The sequence below is a fragment of the Dama dama genome, chromosome 22 (assembly GCF_033118175.1).
Source record: "Dama dama isolate Ldn47 chromosome 22, ASM3311817v1, whole genome shotgun sequence".
NCBI classification, from domain to species: domain Eukaryota; kingdom Metazoa; phylum Chordata; class Mammalia; order Artiodactyla; family Cervidae; genus Dama; species Dama dama.
In genome coordinates this window covers 45228179-45250158 of record NC_083702.1, presented here as the reverse complement: position 1 = coordinate 45250158, position 21980 = coordinate 45228179, and the positions used below count along the sequence as shown (strand labels likewise).

At 41.2% G+C, this 21980-nt stretch overlaps 1 protein-coding gene across 14 annotated transcripts in view; it reads right to left on the bottom strand.

The window, feature by feature from the left end:
- The window catches only part of RBFOX2 (RNA binding fox-1 homolog 2), a 289064-nt gene that overhangs the window by 155740 nt on the left and 111344 nt on the right, over positions 1 to 21980 (bottom strand). Inside the window, exon 1 of one of the 14 annotated variants that reach the window (XM_061125403.1) lies at positions 7060 to 7210. The exons of the other annotated variants lie outside the window; for them this stretch is intronic. Within the exon in view, the coding sequence (XP_060981386.1) occupies positions 7060 to 7074 (15 nt within the window). The 5' untranslated portion in view covers positions 7075 to 7210. Of the gene's footprint in view, positions 1 to 7059; positions 7211 to 21980 lie in introns of those variants that run through there. 14 annotated transcript variants of the gene reach the window in all.

Genomic DNA, 21980 nt, shown 5'->3' with positions numbered 1-21980 from the left:
GTAGCACATATTAATTCCAGAATTTATCTTGTTTGCTTACATGTTTACAACGTTCTTTTTCCAGTTTAAAAACACAGACTCCCTGGGAAAGAACTTCGTCTCGTTCCTGCTCTTTTCTCACCTCTTAGAAAGTGATCAACATACAGCAGTCATCAATAAATGTGTTAACTGCTCGAGTCTCATTAATATAATCCTTTAATTAGTTCCTTACAGTTTCCTGGGCTTTTAAAATATACATCAAACCAATTTCATTCAAAGTGTAAATATAAATTCTGCAACAATAATAGAAGCCTCCTGTTATCTTTCTATATACAAATCTGATCACACTTGATCCTGCCTAAAATCCATCAACAGCTTCATTAGAATAAACAAACATCTTAAAACTGTTCAGATAATCCAGCTTCTAAAGTTTTTTTGTAATTTTAGCTTTTAGAAAGAACTTCATTGAAATCTGTATGCAAACAAACCAAGAATCCAAACTGCCTATCTTTTCATTAAGTCTTTGTCTATATATATATATTCAATGAACCCACACTTTTAGTTATGTTATAAATAAAATTTTATGTTACTTTTCCACTTGACATACAGTACATATCCTAGCCTCTAAAATTTTAATCTTTCATCCATCACTATCCCACTCATCTCACACATAAAATTATATATGGTTCCCAAACATATTTCTGAGATCCCAAAGCTATTTTACCAATCTATCCCTTTTGGAGAAAGCAATGACCCTTTCCACTCCTCACTTGTCTATCTCCTCCTCTGTAAAGTCTCTTCTGAACTCCTAGATGCTATTGGCTCTTCTGTCCTTTATCTGCTTTGTCTCTTGTTAAATAGAAGAGTCCTCCCTACTCCTAAAGCTAATTCCATCTTCTTAAAACATAAGCTCAATCCTTTCTCCTTCCATATACTCCACTTTTCCTTCTCAAATGAACTTGTTCAGTCAGCTTTTAAACACGACCGGGTCTCTTTTATTTAAAATAGAACATAAAACTTTTCCCTACCCCACATACTCTTCAAGCTCCCTCTATATTCCTTTAAGTCAGTGAAGTTTTTCCAACAATTGTCTACACTATTTCTTTCTCCATTTCCTTCTCCCATCCCTCCAATCCCCCACCAGGAACTCCTGAACTGACGCCATTCCCAGGCTTCTTTTCATTAGTCCATCAAAAGAACTCCTGCAAAGGTCATCAATGACCTCCATGTTGCTAAGCCCATGAACATACTCCAGTTCTCTCTTCCTGCCACTGTTTTATCTTAGGTTCCTAACGTCCTGGTCCTCCTTCTGAAGAACAAGCTCTCTGGAACCTGGCTCCTGGCCCCCTTGCAGGCTCATCTCCTCTACCAGGCGTCAACTTCTTCTCTTGCTCTACTCCTTAGGCCAGTGTCGTCTTAAGCCACTGAGTTTCAACATCATCAAACATTCCCACATCTTCAATTACTAATGCATGAAGGTTCCTCACAAATTTATAGTTTAAGCATCTATTTTTTCCCTTGTATTTCCAGACCTGGATAGCCAATTATGTAAGCAGTATTTCCCCTTGAACATCTCTAAGTTACCTAAAAGTACTAAATCCAGAAATCAAACTCATGAGACCCTGCATCTCCAAACACACTTGGCCCTCTTCCACATCATGACACCAGCCTGCTGACTGTACCTGGGGCATCTCTTTCAGGCAGTCTGCTTTCTCTAGCACGCGCTACCACTACCACTCTCTGTTCCTTGAACTATTACTCAGCCATCACCTAACCTCTCTCTACACTCCTATCCCTCTCTAATCTGTGTAGGTATCATTTCAAGAAAACAAATCTAACTATAAACTCCACTTCAACCTATTCCCAACTCTATTTAAAATCTTTTAATGACTTTACACTGCCAAGCATCTATTCACAGTATCTGGCCTCCAATGTTAACTGAACTGAACTATGCCTATATTTTGTGATAACTCAATTTACTAAGTTCAGTTTTCTCAATGTGTAAACCAATTAGAGTGGCAAAATAGAGATTAGAAAGTGAGCATTTAAAAATTAGCTTGACTACAACCTGAATAACAACCTGAATTGCTGCTAGTATTATTATATTTGCTTAGTACAAAATAGCTTCCAAAAATAGATTATTTCAATAATCTGTTAGGTATTAGTTGTCCCATTTTAAAGATTAGAAAACCAGTGCTGGAAAGGTTACACACTGGCAAATGGTGCTACTAGTTCTTTGTTGTATGATAAAACTTTCACTTACTGACTAGTTTGTTTCTAAAATGGCTACATGTGCTTTTCTAAGATTACTCCATTAACGTTCTCAAGATCTATCACATCCTTCTCACAACCTGGAAAATCAAGATACATACAATTAATAACTTGTCTCAAGTAGTTAACGGAAATGGAAACAGAATTTAGGCTACCTTATTTTCATTTCCCTACTCCAGCCTATATCAAGCTGAAGGGTAGCAGTGAAAGACTGGACACTACTGAACAAATAGTGTCAGACTTTTTTTGAAACAGTGACAGATTTTATTTTCTTGGGCTCCAACATCACTGCAGATGGTGACTGCAGCCATGAAATTAAAAAACGCTTGCTCCTTGGAAAAGCTATGACTGACCTAGACAGCATATTAAAAAGCATTACTTTGCTGAAAAAGGTCCCTATAGTCAAAGCTGTGGTTTTTCCAGCAGTCACGTATGGATGTGAGAGTTGGACTGTAAAGAAAGCTAAGCTCCAAAGAATTGATGCTTTTGAACTGTGGTGTTGAAGAAGACTCTTTCAAGTCCCTTGGACTGCAAGGAGAGCAAACCAGTCCATCCTAAAGGAAATCAGTCCTGAATATTCATTGGAAGGACTGAAGCTGAAGCTGAAGCTCCAAAACTTTGGCCACCTGATGAGACGAACTGACTCAGTGGAAAAGACCCTGATGCTGGGAAAGATTGAAGGCAGGAGGAGAAGGGGACGGCAGAGGATGAGATGGTTGGATGGCATCACCGACTTGATGGACATGAGTTTGAGCAAGCTCCGGGAGTTGGTAATGGACAGGGAAGCTTGGCATGCTGCAGTCCATGGGGCTGCAAAGAGCCAGACATGACTGAGTGACTGAACTGAACTGACTGAACAAATAAAAGATGGTACTTCCAGTGTAAGAAGCTCTGAGGCCAAACAGATCTGGGTTCAAGTCCTAGCTCTGGCAATTCTAAACTGTGTGACTTTCGCAAGTTACTGAAAGTTCTACTTCCTCCTCTGTAAAATGAAGATAACAACTAATTCTCACATGAGTGGAGAAATAAGTGAGGTATATGCCTACTATATATGTTATTACTCAAAAAAAAAGTTTAAACAAGATAAAAGTTAGCTTCTCCCTTCCAAAAAAATAAGAACCATAGAGTTAAAAAAATAAAGTTATGAAAGTGAGTTTCCAGCCTTGACACTTACTGTCATGTACTCTTGGTCTCTTCCCTCTTCTGTACAACAGAGATACTGATTCTGGGCCCTGAGTACTGCTGTGATGATGAAATAAGATGACATATAAAAGTACTTTCTTAAAAAAAAAAAAAAAAAAAAGTACTTTCTTAATTGAACAGCACCATGCAAAAATCATTATTATCTGTGTACACATACTGACTACCACTGTGTTATAAATTCTTTAAGGGCATAAGACTCTTTAATCATCTTTGTATTTGTAACAGCTAGTAACATAGTCCTCTGCCCCCCTAAAAGCATTCATTATATGCTAGCTGAACTGATTTATCGAGAAGATAGGATTGAACTATGACAAAGCAATAGTTCAAAATGAAATCCAGAAGTTCATCCACATGGAATGTGAGTAAAAGAGAGTCTGACACCAGTCTAGCTAAGATCATCTCAGACAGGGAGAGTATATCATGACTTCTGGGAATTTTAAATACGTGGTCCACAATTTTGTTTCCTGGACTTACACTGTACACTTACTAAATAAGTAAGCTCCCTCAGCACAGGAATCACATGTCTCCCTCTCTCTTCCCTGCCTCTGCCCCTACTCTCTCTGCTGCCCTCCCTGTTTTGGACACTGTTTTGGACACATGAAGAGAAGATGGGGAGAATAAATGACACAGTAAGTGCCCAGCAGTACTGCACCCTTTCAAAAACAAGTTTAGAAAAAGTAATAGGGACGTTCTCCATCCAGAGGCAACTTTGAGGACAGTTTTCTAGTCACAAGTACTTAAAAAAACTGACTAATGGGAGACATTAACATAAAACTAATTTGTGTTTATCAAAGTTCTCCCTGCATGCATTCAAAGGCATTCTTTACATGCTAGAGAAAATGCTATGGAGTAATGAGTGGTCTGCTGAATGTTCAAAGCAAAAAACCTGGCTCACACTGGCTATTTACTGAGCATCTACTCTGTGCCATACATCATGTGAAGCACGTTGCATAGCTTATTTCAAATCTTTACAGTAATCCTGTATGATGAGCATTAGTTTCCCTATGGACAAATGAAGAAACTGAGGTTCAGAGATCTTAAGTAACTTGTTCATGGTCATACAACTGCGAGTGAGAGGTGGAATTTAGACCTAGTAAAGTCTTTAAAAGCTATATTCTTTGTGCCGTATCATGCTGACCCCAATGACAGCAATTTCACTATAAAGAAGGGTGACTGACAGGAAGGTAGGGAGGAGATCTGACAAAAAGACATGTATAGAACAGAAGACAGAGTTCTATCTCAGAGTTTTAGATGCACAGGAGCAAATAAATGAGTGATGTCCAACTGCACAACCCAAAATGCTAGTATGAGCTTTCCCTATTACTCTTCAGCTCTACATGTTCTAAGAGTGTCCACACCACTCAGAGGTACTGACAACCAAACACAGTTCAGCAATTTTTCTAGAATGCTTAGAACAGTGCCTTTAAGCCATTGCTAGTACCAAACCAGGCAGGTGATTAGGGTGACATATTTCATATCTCTCTCATGCTTTCCAGACACTAAACTTTCTTGCACAATGGAGTGTCTCCCTGGAACATCTATAAAATATCTAATTCTTTAGAATTAGGAGGGATATCTTATAGATGTGGAAACTGAGGTCAGAAGACTTCAATGACTGTCCAGTATCCCATAGCTGGATGCTGGCCTGGACAAAATTCTGATCCCCTATTCCTCGTCCACTAAGTTGTCTCTGCAGCAGCCCCTCAGGGCCTCCCAGTAATCACTTGACCACCTGGGGTTCCTTTTCTAAGGAAACAACCTGGATGTCACACAGCTATGGCTCCTCCTGGACATTTTCCTGGAATCTGACAAGGGTGTGAGGCACTGGGCAAGAAGATGTGATCATAAAGAGAGTTGACACGCTTCCCCCTCTATACAGTGCTATCCCACCTTTCAGGAGTCATGGCACACACAGAAAATGGTAGTATTTTTATGGCACAAAATGGCAAACTAGAGCGCACACAGACCACGTGATCAGGGGGATCCCGAGTCCCTCCTGGCTGCTCCCGGAGTAGAGGGAAACAGTTATCTTGGTGTACATGTATCTCAACCGCACATGTGGTACTCTGGATGAAAAGTCCTGTTCTGGGGCTAAATAAAGGGGATTGAGACAAATTTACAAATAAGTGTAATATAAGCACAAAGGAAATAATTAAGGAGACTGTCACTGTCTGCTTTCATCAAACATGAATTGAGTGAAAATGAGACTAACTCAACTTGCTTCCTTTCATAATTCCTCTTCCAAACAAATCAAAAGACAGAATAACCAATCCTCTGGCCAACAGGTAAGTCATCAGTCCGACTAACAAGGCTGCAAAGACCCTGGACACAGACTCCTCGTTCACAGAGATGAGAACTACTTCAAGGACATAAGTGTGCCAGAAAAGTTTTTTGACTTCCTCGAAATACCACAAAAATAAATCAACAGACGGGAGGAAATTAGATTTTAAGGTCATATTCAAATATGAAGGGGAAAGCAAGAAAAGCAATCCTTACACACACACGTGCGTGCGCGCACACACACACACACACACACACCCCTTTCTGACCAAGCTCCATCGCCATAAACCTAGTTAAAATTCTGCCGTCTGATATTTATAATTTAGTCTGCCTGAGCCAAGTGGGTTTCTGCAATTCCAGACATCTAGGATGAAGGGCAAAGGGCAAAGTGAAACTTTCAAAAGCTGGCCAGCAGCCAAGGGCATCACATCTAGGAGGCTCCCTTAGCAACACACAACAACTCTCTGCTCAAGAGAAGATACCGCCATCTTTGCAAGGGATTATGGATGTTCTTGTTTTCACAACTAACAGCAGGAATTTCCCCCCCTGTATTATTTTCCCAGTCATTCTCCTAAAAGTTATCACACTTCATAATTTAAAAGTCTCTCTAATTCCAGTGTGGCTTCCTCCATCCCAAAGTACAACACGGGATTTAACAATTAAAATAATGTACGGTACTAAGTTCCTGGCAAATAGAAACTGCTTTGTAACGTTTGGTTATGAATTACTATTCAAGCCACTACAGACTTGGTTCCTAACTATGGGCAAGTCACTCTTTTTGACTTAATTACTTCCCTCATAAAATTTTAATAACAACAGTGACCTACTTAACATCTCTATTGTGAAGGACAATAAAAATTATTAGATAAAAACTTTCAAAGGCTTATTCCTAATTAAGAATCATGCCACCTACTGGCTCTTAATATCTGAAGAGATGCTTTGGCTATCAAGGTCAGTGTCCCCCAAACAGAACACAGGCAGGCCGTGGCCCGCCGGGAAACCTGCAGCTCCTGGGGTGACCGGCCCACTTTCCTGCCCCATGTGCCTTCTCCAAACCTCCCAAGCCCTGGGGATGGCGCTGCACTGGGAGCTCAGCCCAAGCGCTAAGTCAAACAAGGTAAACAACATTCAAAAAAAAAAAAAAAGCACAGGCCAATGTCACAATCCCTGAGAGGTTTTAAAACCTTCACACCTGTGAGGAGAAGGGGCTGTGGCAGCCCGCGCGCGCTCCGTGGGGAAGGCCATTCGTGCGGGAGCAGAATCTCACAGCTTTCCACTCCTTATATGTGCAAGTGCAAGCCCTCACCCGCAGCACTCTGTACTCACCCAGAGGTACATCATGTCAGACCCGGCTGCTCAAACTCAGTGGCCAGTTGATCTTGGACTGCAGAAAGGCCCTTCAGTGGACTGGAGGAGAGGAGGTGCCAGAATGGGGGGCCGAAGTGCAGGGAGGGGAGAACCCCCCCAAAATCACTTGAGTTTAAAAATCTAAAACGACCGGTCTCCTCCCCCCTCCTCCCTCCTCTCCAGCTGACTGTTCTGTTGTTCTCTCCTCCCTCTCGCCCTCCCTCCCTCTCTCCCTCTCTCTCTCTCTCTCTCTCTCTCTGGGAGTTCCCAGCCCCGTGTGTCTGAACCCGAGTGTACAGCACACTCTCTGTGTATCTGTCTTCAGGGACTCTCTCTGTGTCATTCTACTTCGAGAAACACAATCATCGCTCACAGAGATTATTGCAAAAGGCAGGGATGGGTGGGGTTCCTAATAAACTGCCGGCACTGGTTTCTAGTAGCTGGACAACTAGAATAAGACGGCTTCTTTAAATGTGAATGGAGCAATCAGAAAACCTCTGCCCTCCAAGATCAAGGGGAGTGAGCCCAGGCTGCCCTCTGCCTCAGTTCTTCCGGAGCCCCGTGCAGAAGTGCAGAAGCTGAGCGCGAACACAGAGCCTGATCAGAGCCTACATTCCCTCCCTGCTAGGTCAGCCTTATGCCACAATCCTATAATAATTATCAGTCTATCAGTCATATTTCTGAATCTTAGAAGATTTTAAAACATGGGGAAAATTTCAAATAAGCTTCACAAGTTTTTCATCTTTTTTATTACTACCGCCCTAGTTCAAATCGAGAGAGCCTCTCCTCTTGCAGATTCTTTACCAGGCATGGGGATGGGTCAGGGTACAAAGCCTGGGCTTGAAATCTGGTGTATAATTACTGTCACCATGGCCTGGAGCAAGTTATTTAACCTGTCGAGGCCTCTGTTTCCTGAAGCAAAAACCAGGTATAAAACTCCTTTTGGAGTTGCTTAGATCCAGTGATAACACTATGTAACCTGCCTGCCATGTCCCTGGTGGCCATGATTTCTACTTGAGTTCAGTTCAGACATTTACTGAGTTTCTCCGGTATGCCAGGCACATTTTTGGCCACTATGTTCAGTGGTGAACGACAAGTATTATCCAGTCACCTGTCCTGGTGGTTTCTCTACCACAGGCCAATGCTCTCCTTACTTCCCTCCCCATTTTTCCATGTTCAAATCCAAAACCCATTCCAGCTGGAAGTGACATCTCCTCCCAAAGTTTGGTGTCTGTAAAGTGGCATTCACCAACCCTGCCAGTTACTTTCACAGGTACTTACCTGTACCTACCAATCTTACCCCCTTTATTCACATTTTTCAGGGTAGAGTTCATCTCTTGTGAGCCATGGCATCTTTGCACAGTACCTTGCACACAGTAGGTGCACAATACATTCTCAGAGGGTTGTGTGTCTTGAGGACTATTTTACACCCTTAACTCCTTAAAAGAAAAACAAAATATAACAAAAACAAGAGGTCTTCCGCCTTTCAGCTGCCTCAGGGCTCTGTTCCCCTCAAACATGTTGAAACAGCTCTCTACTGCTCATAAAATCTCCAAGTACGGTCTGCGAGTCTCACAGTCAAGGCAGGCCCGGTGCAGGTCCTCAGCACCTTCCCCTCCCTGTATAATGCTTCCGGCTGCAGAGACAGCTCCGTCTTAGTTTGCTGTGGTGGATTGTCTTTTTCCCTCAGAGTAGAAGTGAAGTCACCTGTTCCCTTCCACACTAAACATGCGCCTTTCTCAAGAGAGCTTATACTTTGTCCCTTCTCCCACCTGGAGAGGCAGGGCAAGTATTCTTCTCAGCCTCACCCAAATCTTTTCTTTTTCTTTATGCAGAACTTTTTTGCATCTTCTGAAGTCAGGAATACCTCAGTTCCAGTACAAAAGAGAAGAAAGAGCTTCCAAGTCTACAACAGAGACGGCCTTCTCTCTAAAATGGGAAAACAAATCTTGGCTTTCTATAAACTGCTGCTTGGTGTCTGTTATATAATCAACGTTCATAGGCAACTCTCCGCTCTAGTCTCACAGCACATGCCCTAAATCATAAGTCACCAGACTTCCCTATACTCCATTCTAAATAACTACATTAAAATCACGCTGTGAAGAGATTATAGTCGTTTCAAACTCTTTGAAGACACAAAATTGCAGGGGGCTTCCCTGGTGGCTCAGATGGTAAAGAATCTGCCTGCAACGCAGGAGACTTGGCTTCTATCCCTCAGTCAGGAAGATCCCCTGGAGGAGGGCATGGCAACCCACTCCAGTATTCTTGCCTGAAGAATCTCATGGACAGGAGATTAGTGGGCTACCCATAGGAGCCTAGCAGGCTACAGTCCATGGGGTCACAAAGAATCAGACACGACTGAGCCACTTTCACTTTCCCTGACGGTCCAATGGTTAGGACTCTGTGGTTTTACTGCTGTGGGTCTGGGTTTGATCCCTGGTCAGGGAACTAAGATCCCACAAGCTCTGCAATGCACCCAAGGGAAAAGAAAAAATTAAAAAAAAAAAATTAATACTCATTCTTAATCAAGCATCGAAAACAAATACAGTAAAATATTACTGTCATTTTATGGTTTTATCTTTTAATCAAATTTGGGATGGTATAATGGTACCCCTGTTCTCCTGGAGCAAAGCAGGAGAAAAATACAGAGAAATGAGATCCCTGAAATGAAATAAGAAAAGATTAAATACGTCACAAAAACCTGAGAACTACCTCCAAAACTCCCAAGAGTGGAATCACTGTAAACTTCTTTGGAACCTCAGGGAATTCATAAACTTCTACTCTGAATGCACGTCTTCCTTTTCCGAGCATAATCTTAATAATCCGATGAACAGTCTGCTCTCTGTGTTTTCTTCACATTAAAAACAAACAAACAAAAACCCTTCAAAAGCCCACAGGCAAAAGAAGTGGATCATGCTCCTGCACGTCCACATTTCCCTAATCTTAAAAAAAAAAAAAAAAAGGAAGAAAAGGAAACAAAGAGGTAGGAGAAAACAAAATTCTTTCCAATCAAGTCAAATAAGCTCTGCTTTATCGCTGTGCAGGATTCAGATTAAGAGACACAAACGTGTAACAACTGCACATGACGAAGACCCTCTCAAAAGGATCCCAGTCTTACACACAGGATGAGGATACACGTATGCCTCCTTCTATCAGGAGAACACTTTATCAGGCTACATAACGGTTCTCTGAAGCTTATCAGCCTCTATATTAGTTTGGAGGAAAGAACGTGTGAATTAAAGCATCAGAGAAGGCACTCTTCTCGGGAGGGCCCACAGAGGAAGTCTGGCCTGCTTGCTTCTGGGAAAGAAAAATCAGATTATATGGGATAGCAATATGGGTGCTGCCAGTAATTCTAACCTGATAATGCATCTTGAATTCCTGCTTCTGAAAGCACTGGATGTTGTAATGTGAAGAGTCTGGTGGGTAGAAAGGGTCTGAAGCCACATTTCTGACTCTGCCTCAAAGTCTAACAATTAAAGAGGCTGCATGTGTTTTTTTTTTTTATTAAAAAAAAATTTTTTTATTTTATATTGGAGTATAGCCAATTAACAATGTTGTGGTAGTTTCAGGTGGAGAGCAAAGGCACTCAACCATACACATACATGCATCCATTCTCCCCCAACCTCCCCTTCCATCCAAGCTGCCAAATAACATTGAGCAGAGTTCCCTGTGCTACACAGTACGACCTTGTTGGTTATTCATTTTAAATATGAGACTACATGTTTTATGCCAGTATTTCTGTTGGTGTAAAAGGCTGATGCAGGGAAGTGCGTACAGCTGGAGAACCAACACAATTTTGCAAAAATATTCCTGAGAAGTCAGGCACTGAAAATTTTTCTGAAGAAATATGAAGCAACCCTCTCTACATTATATCTACTCCTTTCACTTCCAGGACCTGCAGAGACAACAGAGAACTCACCACAGCAATGAGCTATAGAAATGGGCCATATGAAGTCCAACTGAATTTGACTCAAAAAAAAAAAAAAAAAAGTTGAAAGAATGGGGCTCTTTTAACCTCATTTCCTCTCAGCTTAAAATAGCAAGGATTCCCACAGGGCAGTTCTCTAATAGAATCTTGCTACTCAAAATGTGACCCACGGCCCAGCATCAGCAGCATCAGTGGCAACTGGGAGCTTCCCAGATAAGGAAGACTCTCAGTGCCATCCGAGCCTCTCAGAGTTAACACCAACACGACGACAAAAGCCACAGCTGGGTCACAAGCGCACTGAAGTCTGAGGTGCTGGTCCTCATGCAATAGCACAGACTCACGCAGGACAGGATAGCCGTGGCTGTCACTTTCCAGGGACGACATCTACACCGCTCTGGAGCACTAACTGGAAAGACTGTTCCATCCCCGCCTGCTGATTTCAACTTAATACCACCTGTGCTGTGCTCAGTCGTGTCCCCCTCTTTGTGACCCCAAGGACTGTAGCCAGGCTCCTCAGTCCATGGGATTTCCCAGGCAAAAATACTGGAGTGGGTTGCCATTTCCTTCTCCAGGGGATCTTTCTGACCTGGCATGGAATCTTTGCCTCTTGCATCTCTTGTACTGGCAGGCAGATTCTTTACCACTGCACCACCCAGGAAGCCTCCATAATGCCACCAACAACTACTATTTGTGAGAACATACTATGTGCCAGAGCTCTCCTTGCATCATCTCACTGCATCTTCATGCCATCTCTGTAAGGAAGGCCCTACTTTATCTCTTTCACACATGGGAGAAAACTGGGGCTTAAAAGTGGCTGAACACTTTGTCCATGGTCTCACAGCCAGTGAGTAAAGGTGCCACAAGCTAAACATAAATTTGTAAGAGTCCAAGATCAGTCTTATACTACACTTTTTCACTGATGAAATCAAACCAAGACTGCCAAGATCACAGGAAAATTTTCCCTGGACAATACCCTAGCGCTCTATTTCTGCTCATTACCAAGACTTCAAACAATAAAGGACAGAGATAAGGCTTGGAACCCAGTGAACACACACTGTGAGTGAGTTTCCGAAGGCTGTGGCTCTGGTTGAGTGCTACTGCTACGACAGGTGTCATTACAAGTACGGTTCTGGAAACCTTCTCTGATCGGTTACCTTCTATGATGTTTAGGGAGCTCTAGACGCATATACAGAGAAAAGGGGACATCCCAAAGTTTACCTCTTAGAAAAGTTACCAGCAAATAGATGTGTCAGAGCTCTGACTGCCAGGTTTAGGGAACTCAGAGTGACTGCCCCTAAAAGATGAAAAATGTACACTATCTTAAGAGCTGTATTCCTCTTCACTGTGTTTCAATCATATTCTCAAATAACCTCCCATCCTTCCAACCAACTTGCTCTGGTATCCCCTCCGCTACAAGCTCCGACCTGTTCAAAGACCTGTTCATTATCTATCCACCTCAGTCCTGTCTCTTTTTTTTTTTTTTGACATAGACCATTTTTAAAGTCTTTATTGAATTTGTTATAATATTGTTACTATTTTTATGTTTTGGTTTTTTGGCCACAAGGCATGTGGGATCTTACCTGCCTGACCAGGGACTGAACTGGCACCTCTTGTGTTGGAAGGCAAAGTCTTATCCACTGGACCGCTAGGGAAATCTCTCCATTCCTGTCTTCTACTCCCTTGTATGTCCAACTCTGACTCTGTGGTCCATGATTATAATCCCTCCCTTGCAAATATCCTCAATCATTTGCCCGCTCCATCACTGGCATATAGCATAACTCCAACCCTGGTCTACAAGTATCTGCCTTCTCTGTGCCTGTTCCCAACCAGCTAAATGTTGCCGGAGAAAAGTCACATGACCAAGCTGACTGATTTCACTATATACTCATGATCACAAACCTCAACTGGTCCATTGGCAATGCCGAACAGTCCTACCAAAGCTGCCCCAGAAGCTTTCTCACTCTCCAAAATGACTGTTTCTTATCTTTTCCTGAAACCTACTTCATTCTTTCCCTATCAGCTGTTGCTCTACTGAAGCACTTCACTTTAAAAGAGAAGTATTCAGTCTCATCTGTCCACCAAATCCACAATCCTACCTAGAAATGCACGCATCTCCTCCCCCTTACATCCTGTTACAATGGCAGAAGTGTGCCTCGCATCAAAGGCCTGTTTCACTACTTGGGCTCACATTCCATCTGCCAGCACCCATGTAAGAACCCTGCTGCTCTGCTGATCACCTCCTCTCTCCTGCCTCATAACTTTCTCCCCTTTCCACTTGCTGTCAGGCCAGCAATAAACGTATGTCCATCTTCAGAAAACCTCCCCTCTGCCCTCACACACTGACAGAGGAAGTGTACGTTGGCAGCATCACTCTGGGAGTCTGTCTGGCCACATTTATCAGATTCTGAAACTTTCATGGCCTGTAGCTCAGCAATTCCACCTCCAAGGAACCTATCTTAGAAAATCCTCACGAGCGTAGAAGGAAGTTCGCTGTAGCAATCTAACAGCAAAAAACTTAAAAAAAAAAAAAAAAAAAAAAAAGTCTGATAATAGGCAACTGACTAAATGAATCAAGGTGCAAAAAATCCTCTGTGGACACCTCACCTCCCGCCAGCCACTCTCTCCTTTTTCCCTGCTCACTATTTCACAGATAGTGAAAGTCTCTCAGTCGTTCTGACTCTTTGAGACCCCATGGACTGTCCATGGAATTCTTCAGGCCAGAATACTGGAGTGGGTAGCCTTTCCCTTCTCCAGGGGATCTTTCCAACCCAGGGATCGAACCCAGGTCTCCTGCAATGCAGGCAGATTCTTTACCAGCTGAATGAGCCACAAGATATGCCCAAGAATACTGGAATGGGTAGCCTATCCCTTCTCCAGCAGATCTTCCTGACCCAGGAGTCGAACTGGGGTCTCCTGCATTGCAGGCGGATTCTTTACCAACTGAGCTATCAGGGAAGTCCAACTCTACAGTAAATCTTCTCATAAAAAGTATCTATACCTGCTTCCACTTCTTCACCTCTTATTTCTTCTTCAGTCTACTCAAAACAAACTTTCCAAGCCCTCCACTCTATTAAATCAATTGGTCAATGGCAACTAGTGGGTTAGCCAAAAAGTTCGTTCAAGTTTCTGAACCATCTTACAGAAAAACCCAAACAAACTTTGTGGCCAATCCAATACATCCATGTTACTCAACCTAATGGACATTTAGCTGTCCTCAATTTATCTGACCTCTTCAACAGAGTTGGCAAACTTCTTAAAACATGCTCTTCTGCTAGTTTCTGAGATGCTACAATCCTGTTTTTTTTCCTGCATCACTGATTACTTCTGCTCAGCCTCTTTTTCAGCTTTTCCATTAACAGACCTTTAAAAAGGAAGTGTTTCCTGGGGCTCAATCCTGAGTCACCCTTTTCTTTTTGAGTTCTCTCAACCTATCCCATTGCTTCAAACACCATCATGCTAATAATTACCAAGTTAGAGCCCTATACTAGAACTCTTCTCATGCTCCAATATGACTACTTAGCTGCCTCACAAGCATGTGAAACAAAACTCTAGCCAAACTGGGCTCTTAAATACCACCTCTTAACACCACCCTTGAAACTGGTATGTCCTTGGTGTTCCCTACCTCCGTAGGTGGTACCACCTGGAAGTGAGAGACCCTCCCTTTATCCCTCACCCCTCACATCAAACCCCTTGGCATGTTGTGTGTGTCTGACTCGTCTTGATCGCCACTCTACCACCGGAACCCAAGTTCCAATCACCTCTTTCTGGAACATCACAGGAGTTCCGCCACTTTCACTGCTGCTCCCCTTCAAAACACTCATCACATAGTAGCCAGAGGGACTTTCTGATCCAATCATATCACGCCTTTGATTCTGCAGCTTCATGTTATGCTTAATTTTTTTTCTATCTCAAGTCCTTATAATGACTCTGAAGGTGCTACATGATTTACTTGCTAACTGCCCACCTCTCCAACCTCATTTCATATCATTACATCCACTTCAGTCACTATGCTCTAAATACACTGATCCTGTGCCAGTTCCTCAAGAGAGAAAGACCATCCCTCTCCTGAGCACCCTTTTAGTCCCTTTATCCCATTCTTGAAATCCCTTCTCAGGCTGCCTTCATTCTCCGTAAGGCTGGCTCCTTCTTATTGTTCAGATCTCAGCTTAAATAACACCTCCTCAACTAATGCTCTCCAGACCACTCTCTCTAGTAGGAAGGCCTTCCCCACAGCCCTTATTCTCTATATCACTATACTGTTTATTTTCTTCCTAATAGTTACCAAAATCCATAATTAGTTAATATACTCATTTGTTTTCTTATTTGCTACAGATTTCTCCATTAGTAAGTAATATTTTTCATATACAGCATACCACTGAGATCTTCTGCTATGGGTCATTTTATTCTTTGACTTTTTGCTAGGGAAGGTCAAAGTTATTTGTAGGAGTTTCTGGCACTCTGGTTAGGCAAGTGTCTAAACAAGTCCTATAAATAAAGTTAGAGCGCAACTAATATCACCCTAGTTACCAAGAGGACTCAAAGTCTTATCACAGCTACAAACCATAAACATAGGCCAGCACCAGTGGCTTTAGAATGTTACAGCTTGAAATAACCATAACATTAACATGAAAAGCAATTTCAAATTAATTATTTACCTTAAGCTAATCCGAGTTGCTGTTGTTCAGTGGCTCAGTCATGCCCAGCTCTGTGTGACCCCATGGACTGTAGCACGCCAGGATCCTGTCCTTCACCATCTCCTGGAGCTTGATCAAACTCATGTCCATTGAGTTGACAATGCCATCCAACCATCTCGTCCTCAGTTGTTCCCCTTTCTTCCTGCCTTCAATCTTTCCCAGCATCAGGGTCTTTTCTAATGAGTCAGCTCTTCACATCAGGTGGTCAAAGTACTGGAGCTTCAACTTCAGCATCAGTCCTTCTAATGAATATTCAGGACTGATTTCCTTTAAGAATGACTGGTTTGATCTCCTTGCAGTCCAAGGGACTCTCAAGAGTCTTCTTTAACACCACAGCTCAAAAGCATCAGTTCTTCGGTGTTCAGCATTCTTTATGGTCCAAATCTCACACCCATACATGACTACTGGAAAAACCATAGCTTTGACAATATGGACCTTTGTGGGTAAAATAATGTCTCTGCTTTTTAATACGCTGTCTAGGTTTGTCACAGCTTTTCTTCAAAGGAGCAAGTGTCTTTAATTTTGTGGCTGCAGTCACCATCTGCAGTGATTTTGGAGCCCAAGAAAATAAAGTCTGTCACTGTTTCCATTGTTTCCCCATTCTACTTGCCATCAAGTGATGGGACTGGAATGTCATAATCTTTGTTTTTTGAATGTTGAGTTTTAAGTCAGCTTTTTCACTCTCCTCTTTCACTTTCATCAAGAGGTTCTTTAATTCCTCTTTGCTTTCTGCCATAAGGGTGGTGTCATCTGCATATCTGAGTATCTGAGTGCTACATTCCAAATTGCCTTCTTTCCAATACTATAAGTATGCATTTTGCTGAGTACAATAAAATAACAGCATCCCAACCCAAGATTCCCTATAATCAAGCTTATCATTAATTATTTAGTATAGAACCATACATCCAACACAGTAGCCACTAGTCATGTGTGGCTATTTGATTTTAAAATTTCTGTTCTCCAGTCTCACTTGCCTCAAGTCTCAAGTGCTCAAAAGCCACAAGAGCCTAGTGGCTACTAATAACGGACAGGGCAAATATAAAACATCTCCATCCTCACAGAAGATCCACTGGACAGAGTTATTCTACAACATGGTAATAATTAGGAAACAAAGTGAAAGTTGCTTAGCTGTGTTGGGCTCTTTGCGACCCCATGGACTGTATGTAGCCCACCCAGCTCCTCTGTCCATGGGATTCTCCAGGCTAGAAGACTGGAATGGGCTGTCATTTCCTTCTCCAGGGAATCTTCCCAACCCAGGGATCAAACCCAGGTCCCCTGCATTGCATGCAGATTCTTTACCATCTGAGCCACCAAAGGCCCTCTGAATATCCTGAATATCAAAATGCTCATGCACTTTCATCAGCAGGAAAGCGTGGCCAGGCCTTCTTTGAATCTTTTTTTTTTTTTTTAAATTTTAGAAATATTTCTGTCCTGATTATCTGGCCACTTACCCACTGAACATTTAAAAAGCAAATTAGGAAAGGGAGCTAAGAAATAGTAGGGAATAAGTATCAGAGGAAAGAGAAATATTATGTGAGAGGCAGCCACATCAGGTGCAAGAGACCAAGAAGGAAAAAATCTAAAAAGCAGATAAGTTATCAAAAAGCAGACAGATATTAAAATGAGGTCATTTAGCAAGGCAAAAACCATGAAAAGCTCTTAGATATCACTCTATTTTAGTCATAAGCAATAACCGATGTTGACAACTCTGTTAAATACATGTAAATCCATGGCTGATTCATGTCAGTGTATGGCAAAAACCACTACAATATTGTAAAGTAATTAGCCTCCAACTAATAAAAATAAATGGAAAAAAAACCATTAAGAAAAGTATAACTGTTAGAAAAACTGTAGTTAAGTAATAAATTTTAGAAGGATTAAACTGTATAGCTAAGTAATACATTTAAGAAGAACTTACATCCAAAATAAATAATTCTTAAACATCCCGATGCTTAAAGAAGGGAAAATCCTCTCAACTAGTTGGAATACTCGACCACTAAAAATAACTCATTTCTAAAATACTCTATATAGTCAAATTCAATCGAAGAGTTCAGTTTAACCAATATGAATGAATGTTGCTTACAGAGCAAGTACAGACATAAGAACAAGACAAGGTTCTGTTAATGAATCATAGTTCACCCAGACAATGGGACACTATATAGCCTTGCAGGGTGGACAGGGGACATGGCATCTCTTTGGGTGATAAAAGAAAGGTTCAGAACAATGTATAGCACAGTGCCACTGAATTTCTTTCTTTTTTTAAGTAGGAACTATATACAAAAGGGAAGACATCCATTGCTTCTAGGGGAAAAACACTGGGGACTCAAGGTAGGAACTGGGGAGCAACCGTTCACTATATGGCCATTTGGTACCTTTTGAGTATTAAATCATTTAAATGTATTATTTGTCCAAAAACCATAAAATCTTAAATTAAAAAAAGCAAGTTCTCTATCCCCAAGAAACGTATAATAGCTGATCCAGGCTTCAAAAAACTGAAGGAAAATTTACACTTTTTCCTTTACTAATGACTAGACACCTAAATATTTAACATTTAATGTTATGCTTACTAAAAAGCTCACGTTATTCTACTTGTAGTCCCAAAAAACTGGTTTCAAAAAACTCAAAGTTGAACTTGAATGGAAATTTCAATGATCCTTATTTTCTATTAACTTAAAAAAAAAAAGTATTTACATAAAGGTATATACATCTCAAGGGAAAAATCACTTTATTGGACAACACAGCAAAGATTGACTGAAAAGCTCCCAAGGAAGCTACATAATAGTCTTCTGCACCATATGGGAGGTAAAGTCATGTCATTCTGATGGTCCCCGAGGTTGAGAATGCTAGTGGTTTCCCAATATCCTTTCTTCTTCCTCAGTAACAAAACCCCAGTTTTCATCCGAGGATTAATACACACACCCTCCAAGAAAGGGCTGTATCTTCTCAACCTCTGCAGCTGCTAGGTGTGGCCATAGGCTAAGTTCTGGCCAATAAGATACGAGTAGCAATGTTATATGGGACTTTTTGGAAGGTTTCTTAAGTAGGGGAGGGGAACTCTTTTCCTCCTCTAAACTGCTCCATGGAAATGCAGAAATGATGGCCGGAGCTGTAGCAACCATCTGGGTCACATCCTATAGGCAGAGAAGCAAAGAGCAGTGAGGATCCTGGATCTTTGATAACCACTGAGCACTACACCAGCCCTGAGCTGCCTACTTCCAGACTCTGTTTTCATCAAAGACAAAGTCTTGCTTAAGCCACTTTGGGGTAAGGGGAAAGGAGGAGGGGGATTCTGTTGCATGTAGCTGAACTTAATTCTAAGTGATACCTTTAACAATTATTTCACTATAACTTTACAAATCAAAGTTCAACGTCACAAAAAGCTCTATACACATTAATAGTGTACACGCCTCATGACAACGACAGAGACTGTCAAAGAATCCTGAAATGCCCAGGCTGAAAGTCTCAGTCAACAGTCAACCTGTCTATCCCTCCAATCTGCTGCTACTGACCATTCTACACTAGTATGACAGAAATGAAAATTCAACTTAACAATTTCTGAATTTTAGTAATGAAAAAAGTCAAATATATATACTTTCATTTTCGTCATCTGTAAAATGATAGTAATGACACAGGGTTTTCTTCAGACCCAGATACAATAGAGTATGCTAGCTATTCTGAAAACAGAGCATGATTCACTATCATTACCATTACCACGGTTAACAGCTGGCTGATAAGTGTGAGACACAAGAAAAATTAGATGAAAGCAATGAGACAGAATCTTCAGTTTGGGACTCAAGGAATTCCATGAACTTGTCGAACCTCCTTCACCAACTTTCTTATCTCTTTATCTATCAAAAAAATACTACATCAGGAACTTCAGTTTCCTTATTAAAAGCACTGGGAGAAAGAAAGGAATTGAGTGGTTATAAATTGGAGAAAGAGACCAGTAGTAAAGGGTTTAAAGCAATTTGTGAATATGACATGTAAAATATATTACCATGTTTTCAGCATTTCACGAGCTGTCATTAGGTAGTTTGACAATTTATAAATTGATGCTAGTAATATTTCTTCTATTTGATTTATTTATTCAAAAGAAAAATACTAAATACATGTATATAGTTTCTAATGCATATGCAACAACCTATCATTTAAGAGTGAGATGCCATCTTTGAGAAACAGGGATAAAATGTGAAGTACTACAAGCAGGAAAAAGATTTTTAACATATGCACTAAGGCATAGGCAGTATATTAAAACAAAAACAGCTTAACTGTGTTCATTTTTTAAATTGCTTTTATTTTTGCAGTTAATGATTTAACTTCTCCAAAGCTAGTTTTGAAGTCTGAAAAAAAGTAAATGATTTCACTTTTTGAAGGCATTAACTCAACTTTGAGACCATGTCTGGTGACCAATCCACAAACACAATGTACATAAGTCATACAGCACTCTGCTGCTCATGTCATTCGATTTCGAAAAGAATCCCATGGTCACATAACTTTGGGAAATATGCTTTAAGCAGTTTTAATATTTACTGAATTTCAGCTTTTCCTAGTCTTCTCATAGAATACTAAAACTAATAGATGCTTCTTACTAATTTCAAATATACTCACAGGCAGAGAAGAAACTATCCAGAGGCGTCAGAGACTGGCTGACAGGCAGCTAGATGCCAAGTATCTGCTGCGCAATTTAAAGGACTACAATCAGGATAAGGAGAGTGTGAGAAACAAACTCAGACAGCTTGAAGGATTTTTTTGTTCCCCAGAAGGGACACCAAAGGTATGGCCGATTCATACCTTCTTCTACTCTGAACGGCCATAGCCAAGCAGCTTTAACAAAGCTGTAAGATTTCAGAAGAATTAGAACTACTCTGTCTTTCTCAGTTGATATACTTATCATAAACTGCCCATTTATGAGTCTGAATATATAACTAGGGTTTGAGGGACTACTGGACTAGCAGAAATGAAGTAACACTATCTTCTGAGAAGGCAATCTACCTAATAATCCACAGTAAACTGGACCAGACCATTTGATCTCAGATCTAACCGATGGATGGCTTCAACATCCAAGTTCTCCCAACAGTTAGTATGCATCAACCTCTATAAACTTATTTTCAGGCTATGACTACATTTTTAATAACATAAATGAGTTCAGTGGGACTTACTTTAATCACTTCTGAAACACAGTTTATTTTTAGTAAATATAATAGTCCCCCACATGGGAAGCTACAACCACGCCAAAAATGTCCTAAGAGGAGATAAAATCCTATTTATAGGCCTATCAGTTGCTCCTTGCTTAGGTTGTAACATAGTTTCCACTTTAAGCCTGATATGACCTCCCCTGACTTCTACAGTCTCTAATGTTCTTTTCATCCTGAAGTTTCTCACATTTATCTTTATCTCCACAGGGTACTTAAATTAAGCTACTATGGAGTAGGGGGAGGGAGAAGGAAGAAACTTCATTCCCTCCACCTCCCCCCACCTCAGAGTTTTCGGTAAGTTTCAGGAACCTAAAAAAGGAAAAAGAAGAGCTCTTCCCTGGGTGGGCTTTGTGGAGGGACCCTCATAAATATGCAGCAGTCATTAAAGACAAGGCCACCGTGAGCCATGCACACAGCAAACAGGCCTACTGATGTCTCTGTCTGTGTAGGACTCAGCTTGAAGTCTTCCAACTTTTAAAAATCCAACAAGAGTAAATGGCAAGGGATTTCTAATATAGAGAATACTATATTAAAAAGCTAAGGGGCAGGGGGCGGGGGGATGCTAACCTGGGAACCAAAATGTAAGAGACTTAAGCTTTTTTTTTACTAAAAATGCAGTTTCCGCAGGGATTAAACTGTTGTTGTTGTTTACAATGGCTACTGTCACCTTTACGCTCCCCCTTTAGAATGCTAACTGTGGAGTCTTCCTTCCACAGTCTCTGGCTACAGCTCCATCAAGAATGTTAGGATACTTACCTTAATTCAGTGAACCATTTCCATTGTCTTCAGTGACAAGACCCAAAAAACCTCATCTCATCCCAGCTCTACCCCGTTGCATACCCTGGATGAAACTGTAAAGGAACCCTGTCTTTACCACTCTGGCAAATCCTACCCCTTTCATCTCAGAGCCCCAGTAAATAAAATCTGCTGTCCCTAGTTCATTTATTTTTTAAATATTCTTAAGCATATACTGCCTTCCATTATTAATTCTATGTTTATATGCCTTGTTTCCTAAATGAGACTAAATTCCACTCCACTATGAGATCCTAAAGGGATGTCTTATTCATCTCAGAATCATCA